This window comes from Vombatus ursinus, unplaced genomic scaffold (genome assembly GCF_900497805.2).
Source record: "Vombatus ursinus unplaced genomic scaffold, bare-nosed wombat genome assembly UNPS02014832.1, whole genome shotgun sequence".
Taxonomy (NCBI): Eukaryota; Metazoa; Chordata; class Mammalia; order Diprotodontia; family Vombatidae; genus Vombatus; species Vombatus ursinus.
In genome coordinates, this window is record NW_020954610.1 from 74,249,783 (window position 1) to 74,261,467 (window position 11,685).

The window sequence follows — 11,685 nt, forward strand, 5'->3', positions numbered from 1 at the left end:
TGTGATCATGGAATTTGCAATATCTTAGGGGGAAGGGCAAGTAGATAAATGACTATGGTAATAAGAAGGATGAGATAGGTGAAACAAACAAACAAAAAAAAAAGTCCAGGCGAAATACTACAAAGAATTTGAAGGAAAAACCAATTTTATCTGGGCAGGGTTAGGGAAGACTTCTTAGAGGAAGTGACATCTAAGTAGAGCCTTGAAGGAGAGAAACATTAGCAGATGGATTGGCAGGAAACCTATTGAAGGTTTGGGAAAACAACATGGGCTAAGGCACAGAGATGAAAGATGGTAGGAGAGGCAACTAGGTGACTCAGTGGATAGAGTGCCAGACTTGGAGTCAGGAAGACTCATCTTCCTCAGTTCAAATCTGGCCTCAGTCACTTATTAGCTGTGTGACCCTGAGCAAGTCACTTTACCCTGTTTGCCTCAGTTTTCTCATCAGTAAAATGAGTTGGAGAAGGAAATAGCAAACCACTCCAGTGTCTTTGCCAAGTATATCCCAAATGGGGTCACAAAGAATGGGACAATGAAAAATGACTAAATAACAACAAAAACAGAAGCACAGAGAGTACTCCAATTTTGTAGGACTGGAGTTGGACAGGATTATGGAGGGCTTGAATGTGAAGATCAAACATTTATACTTTATTTATTGTCAGTGGGAAGCCTCTGAATAGAGAAGAGACAGGGTCACAGCTTGCATTACAAATTCAGGTCAAGAAACATTACATAGTATTTGCATGGTGCACTAAAGATATAAAGACATAAGTGAAATTGTCCTATCCTCAAGATGTTTATATTCTAACAGAGGGGGGAAAACCACCTAAGCAAAGAAGTAAATGCAAGATAATTTGAAGAGAGCGACTGATGAGATTAGAGAAGGCTTTGCAGAGGAGATAGCCTTTCCTTCTTGAAGGAAGACAAGGACTCTGGAAGGAAGAGATGAGTGGCAGATAGGAGGACATCCTATGAAAATGCTTAGTTGGGAAATGGAACATAAGTTTAGGGAGATCTAGTGGTTGAGTTTGTCTAGAACATAAGAGTTCATGAAGGGCAGCAGTATGACATGAGACTGCAAAGGTAAGTTGGAGACAAGTTGTGTAGGGCCTTAAATACTTGACTAAGGAGATTGGTTTATCCTAAAAACAGTGGTGACTTCCAGTTAGAGAGGTGGGTGATGGACTCTGAGCATAGACTGAAACTTATGTTTTTGGTTTTGGTTTGGTCTTTTTGGACATGATCAGTATGGGAATTTGTTTTTCTTGACTATACAACTTTGTTATGGGCTTTGTTTTTCAGGCTTTCTCAAAAATATGTTTGTGTATAGGGGTGGGAGGGAGAGAATTTGAACCTGAAAATAAAATTTAATTTAAAATGAAGATATTAATTAATATAAACAATGGTGAACCAATAAAGATTTTTGATAGTATAGTGATATATCACATAGGTCTTTACCTTAGGAAAACTGCTTTGGCAGCTGTGTGGATTATGAACTAGAAGAGGGAAGAAACTAGAAAAAAGGAAGGCTGGTTAGCAGGCGATTAAATTAATCAAAATGAGAGGTAATGGAGATCTGAACTGGAAGCCATGTGAGTGGAAGGAAGGGTCAAAATGCATTTCCCATCTCCCTGTGTCTTTGCAGAAGATGCAAGAGATGTTGTGTAAATAGAATCAGTAATAGTAAATGACTGGATATGGGGAATAAGGGAGAGGAAAGAACCATGAATGACCAAAGGATTACCAGAGAAGGGACATAGAGGATGAATTAGAGAAAGGATTGCCTAGAGGCAGAGGAGGTGCTGATAAAGAAAATTGTGACATATAAAAAGTTCAAGAGACATAGTTTCTGGGTAATTAATAATGTTATTAATTATGCTAGTGAGTAATTAATGAAAGGATGGTTATTTGGTCATTTCTCATAAATCAAAGACCCACTCAATGCTTATATGCCCTTGGAAGAATGGGTGTTCCTGAGGGTATAAATAAACTCTGATTGGTTATCAAATAATGAGAGAATAAATGTTATAATGAGAGGTGGGTTTATTCTAATGAGGGTATGGGGGAACATGACTTTGATCACTCACTGATCACTTTGATCAGTTTTGGACAAAGAGACTTATCTATACCCATACCACCCTATCTAGGGTAATCTAGACAAAAGGAGGAATCCACTTCTACTCAGACCTATCTGACTAAAGCATAATGGGTCAGAATTGACCCATTCACCTAAACTAAAATTTCAGATCTAAACTTTCCCTGTTGGGTGCATCTCGCTCAATATTTCATCTCATTATCAGCCTTGAACTTCAAAGGCTGTCTGAATAGCCTACAGAGGTTGATTTCTAAGTGAGGAAAAGGAAAGGGAAAAACCTTAGTCCCAATTCAACAACTGGTTATTAATACAGGAGAAAAATAGTCATTTCTCTCCATAGGAAATCTAGAAAGTGTGATTTACATCAGCCAAGCTGAACCATGAAGTAAGCTAGGGCTTTCATGAGGGAGAAGTTAGAAAAAAAAGCATTCCAGGAATAGAAGTGCCTATTCAAAGGCCCGGAGATGGGAAATGGAATGTCAGGTATAGTAAACCAGGTGAGTTTGGCTGGAACTTAAAGGAAATAAAGGTGAATTATGTGTAACCAGCCTGGAAAGATAGGTTAGAACCAGAGCATCCTATAGGAAGAGGGCATGGTCAATAGTATCAGAAACTACAAAACAAGTCTAAAGGAGTAAAAACTGAAAAAAATGCTTTTGAATTTAGTCCCAGGTGAACTTTTCAGTAGAGTGGTTAGAAAACCAAACAGCAAGAGTCTGGGAGGAGTGTAGGAGGTGAGAAAATTGAAATTCGTATATAACTAACTTTTGCAAGAAGGTGAGTAAGGAAGAGAGAGATGGGGTAGTTGCTGGTTGAGATAAAAGAATTAGAGGGAAATTTTTTTTTAAAGGTTAGGTAGTACTGAGAGAATTTGTAGGCAAATGGGAAAGAGGCAGTGGAGGAGGAGAGATTGAATATTCATTCATGTGAGAGAAGGAATAAATGAGGGAACAAAGTCATAGGATAAAAAGATTTAAGGCCTGACACAGCCTTAAAAATCATTTAGTTAATCTCTTCATTTTCCTTTTGAGGAAACTGAGGGGCAGAGTAGATGATGTCTTCTAGGTCATGCGAAAGGTAGGCAGCAGAGGTGAGTTTTGTGTCCAGTTAGATAGCATAGTGAATAGAGCAGGAAGTCAGGAAGATCTGAGTTCAAATCCAGCCTCAGACACTTATTACCTTTATGACCCTGGGCAAGTCACTTCACCTTGTTTGTCTTAGTTTCCTCATCTGTAAAATGAGCTGAAGAGGGAAATGGTAAACCACTCCAGGATCTTTGCCAAGAAAACCTTAAATGGAGTCACAAAGAGTCAGACATGACTGAAATGACTGAACCAAAAAAAAACCCCAAAACTAACTTTAGGACACTGGACTGTACTGGTAGGAAAGAATAAGAACAAAGCCACAGGTTGAAGCATTAGCTCTAGGGAGCAATAGAGATATCTTCTCTGCTATGATCAGAAGGATGGAGAGAGTGAGTCTTGATGATGAAGAATTTTGAGTAATAGAAGGGCAGAGTTCCAGAAGTGCATGTCAGATAGCCACAGTCTTTTTGGCAAGTAGGAGGCTAAGTTAAGCACAAAAAATGTAGAGGGAAATAGTTGGGATTAGTAACAATAACAATAGCAAACTTTCATGTAGCACTTTAAGCTTCACAAAATGCTTTCCAAATATTATCTCATTTTACCTTTACAACAACAATGAGAAGAAAGAATTAAGGATTTGATATAGAGGTTATGGGAAGATAAATAAGAAATTGACATAGGTCAAATGGGAAGATCATCAAAGAGTAATGAAGAACCAGTTGGGATTATATAACAAAAATTTATCCTGGGTAAAGTCAGTTCAGTTTCAAGACCTCCATCTTTGGGCTCTACCATTGAGGGTAGGAGCAGAGAAGTTGGGGGATGAAGTTTGAGGATTTAAAGGTTGGAAACAGTGAAAGATAAAAGAGGAGACCAGATCCTCTCCACTCTTGGTCCTGTGGGCTGGAAAGGGCAGGACCTCCCTGATGGGAGGAAGGATTACTAAGGATGTAGTTTCCTCAGGGGAGAGCTAGGGTTTGGTTAGAGTAAGAAGGTGGACTTGAATGTTCGTTGGAAAGTTTCAGAATAATAAAGGAATGATCTGAGAATAGTTTGGGGGTTCCAGAGACATGGTAAAATATGCTAGGATTTGAATGAATAGAGTTTCTTCTGGCAGAGCAGGGCTGAATAGAAGATCAGTGATAAAAATTTGGGAAGTAGAAAGCTGGGTATGCGGTTTGCACCTAATATGGAGGAATTGTAGAACCTTTGCTGGAGACCCCAGAGGCAGTGGAGCGGAGTGGTTAGAGTGCCAGACTCAGACCCAAGAAGACATGTGTTCAAGTCCTCAGATTCTTACTAGCTGTGGGTCCTTGGACAAATTATTCAATCTCCCTGAGCCTCCGTTTCCTCCTTTATAAAATGGAGAAAATAATGGGACCTACTCACAAGATTATTGAATTAAATAAAAAAAGAATGTGTACAAATTACTTTGCAAATCTTAAAACTCTAAATAAATTTAAACACTATTACAATTGGAGATGGATTGTTGTGACATTCTCTGTAGGTAGAACTTAACTGATTCAAAACTTGCAAGTTAATAATAATAGTTAACATTTATATGGTGCTTTTGAAGTTTTTCAAAATGCCATTCAAGTATTATTGCATTTGATCCTCATGACAACCCTGGGAGAGAGGTTGCTATTATTATTAGCCCATTTTACAGATGAAGAAACTGAGGCAGGCAGCAGTTAAGAGAATTCTCCTGAGTCACATGGCTAATAAATGTCTGAGGCTGGATTTGAACTTAAATCTTCTTTACTTCGGGTTCAGGATTCTGTCTGCTGCACTACTCTGCTGCCTGTACAACTCAAAACAAAATCTGGAACATTGGTGCTTGGGAATCTGCTTCTGCAAAGCTTCCTCCTCAAGTTTACTGTTGCTTCCCCTTCATGTCAGGATCACTAAGGCGGTGATCATCTCTGGTGTGCAGTTGGAAATACGGAACTGGAGCTCCTGGGAAAGAATGAGATTAGGAGTGTGTGTGTGTGTGTGTGTGTGTGTGTGTGTGTGTGTGTGTGTGTGTGTATGTGTCTAAATGCATGCACAGATTTGTGATATCATGTGGAAATTCCATCCACCCACGCAGATTAGCAATCCAGCTGTCATTTATAATTTATAATCTTAGACAGTTTGCCTGGAGCGCTGAGCATTTAAGTGATTGGGTCATAGTCACAGACCTCCTATGTGTCAGTGGCAAAACTTGAATCCAGGTCTTCGGATTCCAAAGCCAGCCCTGAATCCACCATTTGATGACTCATCAGTGGAGTCATATACAGATTTGGAAATTGTTTACAAAAGTGATAATTAAATACAGGCAGTAGGTGAGATGATTAAGAGAGAAGGTATTAAGAGAAATAAGGACAACACTTTGAGCACAACCATATAGCTAAGAGATAAGAGGAGAAAAATCCAGAAAAAAGAGACAAAATGAGAAGAACCAGAATAGTTTCTAAAATACCAAAGCAAATAGTATCAAGAAAGAGGTGTTCTACATTGTCACATGCAGCAGAGAGGTCAAGAAGGATGCCACTAAAGTGATTTTCCTAAAATGTTGGTCTGATCATGTCACTCCCTCTACTTAATACATTCTAGTGGCTACCTATTGCCTCTAGGAGCAAATACAAAATGCTCTGTTTGTTGTTCAAAGTCCCTCATAACCTCGCTCCCTCTTATCTTTCCAGTCTTCATATACTTCACTCCCAAATATAAGCAGTTGCCAAATCTTATCTCAACATGTTTCTCCCTTCTTTCCATTTAGATCACAACCATCCTTGGTAGGCTGTCATCATCACTTGCTTGGAATATTGCAATAGCCTCATGTCTTTCCCTTCCCCATCCCATCCTGTCAAATTGATATTTCCAAAGTACACGTCTGACTGTGCCATTCCCTTGATGAAAAAAACTCCAATGGCTCCCTCTTGCTTCTAGATTAAAATGCGAGGTGCTCTCTTTGGCATTTAAAACACTTCACAATATGGTTCCAATCTACCTTTCTGGCCTTGTTATACATTACACCCCTTTACACACTGTTTGGTCCAGCCAAATCAGTCAATTCCCTATTCCATACCGGGTCTCTGTGCCTCTTTATTGGCTGTCCCTGTGTGCTGAGCCCCCTCCTTATTTCTACTTCTTAGAATCTCTAGGTCCCCTCAAAATGCAACTCAAGTGCCCTCCACCACGAGTCTTTCTTGATCCCCCAACCTCCTAGCTATTAGTGCCTCCTGAAATTACTTCGTATTTACCTTGTATTTAGTTACATGTGCACGTGTTGTTTCCCTCTAACAGAATATAATAAGCTCCTTGAAGGCAGAAACTTCCTTTGCTGTCTTTGTGTGCCTATGGCCTAGCACACTGCCTGGCACATAGTTGGTGGTTAATAAATGCTTGTTGGTTGAAAGTATGAAAAAAAAAGAAATGACAGAGGAAATTTGATTGAGCAAAGAGAAGTAAAATGGTTAAATGAAGAATTTAAAAATTCAATGGACACTTTGCATATGTGAGGAGGGAAGGGCCATACTGGTAGAAAGGAATGAATGGAGGAGTGGAGGGTATTAATGATTCTCTCTAAGAGTCTAAGAGTCAAAGAGACTCTTAGATCTTTGTTCTCTGTGTTGTTGGCTCAGACCTACACCCCACTTCCTTCCTCTCCCACCCCAGGCATTCATACATGTTGGCAACAACTGTGGGGACAGTGTTCAGACTGGTCCTTGTCTCATGTCCCTCTCTTTTTTAAATACCCGTTAAAAATGAGCTTATTCCAAGGCCTGAAAATTAATTTGGATTAGTTAAGAGTAGGCCTACAGTTTGGGCTCTCTTTAGAGATCCCAAGGTCATGCTGGACTTGAATCTAGCTTTACTGTCCTGTAGTATCCTTACTCCCTGCAGAGACCCATGGAGCAAATATTATCTCTTTCTCTCATGACCATGATTGACTTGGTATGATCCTGGACCTTGATGGGTCACTACTAAGATAGGCCTATTTTAGGATGTGGGTAATGGATTTGGCTGCTCAATGACTCAGTCAATTATTATGAAACAACTTCTATTTGTTCAAAATGGTGGTAGGATTGGTGGTTCAGCTCATAGGATCATAAGATATCAAGTTGAAAGGGACTACAGTGGTTAATTAATTCCACACCTACATTTTATAGATGGAGAAACTGAGTCCCATGTAGGTTGTGACTTGTCCACGATCACACTGGTAGTAAGCACCAAACGCAAGACTTGAACCCACCCCCATTGACTGCAGGGCCAGGAGTCTTTCCATTATATCATATCATACTGCCAATGCACAAAATATAGAAGAAATATAAAATGCAGGCCATTGATGAGCTTATAATCAGTTCTTCAGCTGTCTCATGAGATATTACTACCAATCCCTAACCTCTCTTCTGAAGGCGTACCTGCTTGTGCTTTTTTTTTTCTCCCAGAGGACCCAGCAGCCCTCCAAGATTCTGGCCAGGAGGCAGAGTCCATCCCAGAATACACTGCTGAGGAGGAGCGAGAGGACAATCGCTTGTGGAGGACGGTCGTGATTGGGGAACAGGAGCAAAGGATTGACATGAAAGTCATAGAGCCTTACAAAAGAGTCATTTCTCATGGAGGTGGGAACACCAGAGGGAAGTTGGGAAATAGAGAAATGTCAAAGTCATATTTCCATGAAGGGAGATAATTTTCTCTTTCCCTTTGGTGACATCATGACATCTTAAAACCCCTAGTCTGTGACATATTAATACGGAGCTGAAGGGTTGATGAGATTTGCCTCTAAGGCTAGGGAAGTGAAAATGTTGTTTTCGCACTAAATGCACCATGACTGTGTCCCTTACCCCAGAGTTGTTGCAGAAAAGGTGATTATCCTGTGCCATCACTACTCAACAGAATTCATATGGATTGGGTGGGAGCAGGGTCTTGAATGTCTAAGAGCATGTAAGAACACTTTTTGAACTTTTATGAATGCACTACTATTCAGTACAATTTTCTTGGATGTTTACACCAAATTCTCTTGCATTAAAAAGAAAAAAAAAGAGCCTTCTGGATCCCCTTCATACGCTTCAGAAAGCTGTTTATAGGCTTGACCCTGATGGTTCTTTTCCACGCAAAGTGTGCTTTTCCATAAGCTACCTTAATTCTTCATGCATGGCAGCGGCAGCTCTCTAGCCAAATAATGCACCTTTTTGGAAAGGGCCCCAAAGAGAAGATGAGTTCTGTGTTGATTTTGCAGTGCCCTTGGTTAATCTGGAATGCAGATGAAGCTAATTGAGCACAAGTGTCTGCATTTAACACTGAAACCTTTGCAGCCTTGTTTTTTCTACTGCACCCCTTCCTCCAACAGCAGCCTTTAAGTAGTTTTCCAACTGGCCCAGCTGTTCATGAAAAAAAAAAAATGACCTCATTGTGAGTTAGCCATGTAATCATTGTTCCCTAAATTCCCTCATCCTTCATGAGCACAGAGCACTAAGTATCTTGGCATGGCATCAGAAGCTCCTTTGTCCTTTTATGTGCCTGTGGTGAGCAGCATAAAAGGAAGATGAATTTTAAATGTAAAATTTCATTCTACTAGTAGGCCTTTGGCGTTCCATTCCTAGCTTTTACTACTCTTAAGGGTGCATTGAGAGACAGCGTAGTGAAGAGGGTAGAAAGCCAGCCTTGGAGCTGGGAAGACCCGGATTCAATCCTGTCTCTGAAACATAAAGACTGTGTGAGCCCTGGGAAAACTACTTAAAGTCTCAGTGCTTCAGGTGACCCTAAGACTATAGTCACAGATCACTTGCTGATCTGCCTCGATGGAAGGACCAATTACAGGTAAAGTCGCCCAATTTGCATTGGTTGAGGGACAAATCATAGAGTCAGCCACCAAACAAACAAACAAAAATACACAACAAGGTACTTTATCCCAGGACTAATACAAACACCATGTAAAGGGGCCAATAATAGTAGTTTTGCCAAATGAGCACAGATGTCTGGGGATGCTGTCATCCCTGCCAGTGACTCATGGTTTGATGCATAGTACCGAATTGCCATAAGGGAGACAGAGAATACACAGTCCCTTTCTTTATAAGGTTTATGTTTTCTGATACTCCTTCCAGATTTCTCTGGAGTAGACAGTGGATTCAACTTCTTGAGATGTGCACCAAGTTAAGTTCTCAAGCAGGGGACCACTGCTGTAACAAGCCTTGTGTACTTTTGAAGAAGGCACAACTTGACTATCATCCTTCAAGGATGATAACCTGTGCTTAAATTATCCTGTCCCCCTCACTTCTTATGGTGATACTGCATTTTTCTAAGGCAAGGGTTCTTTTTGTATATCACAACCCCTTTGGCAGACTGGTAAAGCCTATAAATTGCTTCTCAAAATAATGCTTTTTTAAAATTCATAATGGAAAGAAATGCTCAATTCCAGTTAGAGGTTGGTGAAAATAAAGATATATTTTTCCCATCTAAATTCAGAGATTCCCTGAAATCTATGAAATCTATCTATGGGCCCCAGATGAAGAAGGCCAGCTCTAAGGAAAGCAGTCTATCAGTAACCAAGATCACAAGTCAAAATGAACATTCCATACTTACCCAGTTTCACCACTAAAAATCAGGTGACATTAACTTGGGTCTAGGATGGCACCAGAATTAGTGTGGAGTGTTCTGCTCAGTCATGAGTTTTTGCTTGTCACTCTACTGGAGTCAGAAAGGATCCTTGCTTCTGGCTGACACTTTCTTAAAACTTCAGAATAACTTGGTTTGCTGAGCCCTATCACTTTCTTTTGCATTTATTCCTTTTCTTTTCTGTGTTGTTGACTTGGTTTTTTTGTCTGTTTTTTTTTTTGTTTCATTTCTATAAGAAGGCCTCCTATCCTCTCCTTGGCTTCTCACCTTCCTCCAGGCCACTTGCATGTACTCTTTTGGCCCCACACATCCTTGAATTTGGGGATCTGCATTATCATGCCTTTTGTCCTTTTCTAATAAGGGGAACATCCTTACTGCTCTGTGAGTAAAACAATTTCATTAGTTACTTTCAAACTTACCAAAGTGAGGCAATCTTGCTAAAAGCTAATGGATGCCACCATAAAATCTTAAAGATGAAATCACCCATATTACAGTGGGTAGTGGGATTGTCTGTTTTCACCGTTTCTTGATGATTCCTGATGAAAGTTTGAAAAGCAGTGCTTCGTTGTGGACAGTTTTCTTTTGGATGGTCCTTTGTTCTGTAGAGAGACAGCTTAGTATAGTGGGCCAAGTGCCAGTCAGGATGACAAGCTCAAATGCCACCACCAAAACTCGCTGGTTGTGTGACTGTGGGCAAGTCATTTAATCTCTCATCTGTAAAAGTAAGGGGAATGATACCTGAATGACATACTGGGAAAGGGCCGATATGAGAAGCAAAGAAGATAAGGTATGCAAAAGTTTGCAAACCTGAAAACATTATGTAAATAAGCCTTACATAAAAATTATAAAATAAACCATTATGTAAATAAACCTTACAATACTATATAAAGAAGTAGGAGGAGGAGGAGGAGGAGGAGGAGGAGGAGGAGTATGAAGATGCTCTTTGTAAAGAGTTATATGTTATGTCAAATTGCAAAGTGAGTCACTTTGTATAATTTATAAAATTTGTAATTGGAGCTGCCTGAAGCTTCCAGACCACAGCAAGTGCCCAGTCCCATGGAAAGACTGGTGAATGACATTATTGGAGTGTCCTCCATCAGTGATAAGCTTTGCCCTCCTTTTGAAAGAATAGAGTAAGAACGATGCATCATATGTAATTTGTTCTGTCAGTCTTATTCACTATATGATGGAGCAGGTAGAGGTGAGGGTCAGCTCTTTTACATTTGGAATGGGAAAATGTATTTAAAGAACTAAGGGGGAAAAGCGTCCCAAGATTTATAACACAGGTTTTCCTTTCTTTTTTTTTACCTCTCATTCAATTTTAGGAGATTCAGGTAATCTGTGCAGTGGTCCTGGAAAATGATCCCTACGATCTGAAGAGAAAACTTACCTGCTGGTGTGTGTGTGCGTGTGTATGTTTTGGTGTGAGACTGTGACATCCTTCCTTCTCTCTCCATTCCCATTGTTGGCCAGCAAACTTGTGTTACATTCCTTTCATGCTTCTCTTTGCTGCTGCAGGTAAGGCTCGTAGTAAATGCTGTAGAGGCTGAAAGGAGCCTCAGGAGGGTGTTGTTACTGGCCCTCAGCAAATACGTTTGTCCATTCCTCTTGTTAATGGAACAGAGAGATGTTTTAAATTTAGAAAGGCCACCGCAAACATTAGCTGAATTGTAATAGCAACTGCTAGCATCATTGAAGTAAAAGTGTATACTTTACAGTGTGAATTGAAGATTTGGCTCTAATTTTTAAGCTAGTTATTCCATTATTCCAGAAATTGCTACTTGAAAGATTGCCAAATGACTAAAGACAACATCACCATCACTTAGTATAAGAGAAAATCTTTCTTGTGGAAATATCTCTCTCTCTCTCTCTCTCTCTCTCTCTCTCTCTCTCTCTCTCTCTCTC

At 40.0% G+C, this 11,685-nt stretch overlaps 1 protein-coding gene across 3 annotated transcripts in view; it reads left to right on the forward strand.

Moving 5' to 3' along the window:
- Window positions 1-11,685, forward strand: part of LOC114025654 (protein prune homolog 2-like) — a 226,028-nt gene that overhangs the window by 184,823 nt on the left and 29,520 nt on the right. For 2 of the 3 annotated variants that reach the window (XM_027839129.1, XM_027839130.1), the window contains exons 8-9: window positions 7,614-7,787; window positions 11,106-11,114. In XM_027839129.1, coding sequence (XP_027694930.1) covers window positions 7,614-7,787; window positions 11,106-11,114 — 183 coding nt within the window. The remainder of the gene's footprint in view (window positions 1-7,613; window positions 7,788-11,105; window positions 11,115-11,685) is intronic. The other variant, XM_027839131.1, reaches the window with a different exon arrangement.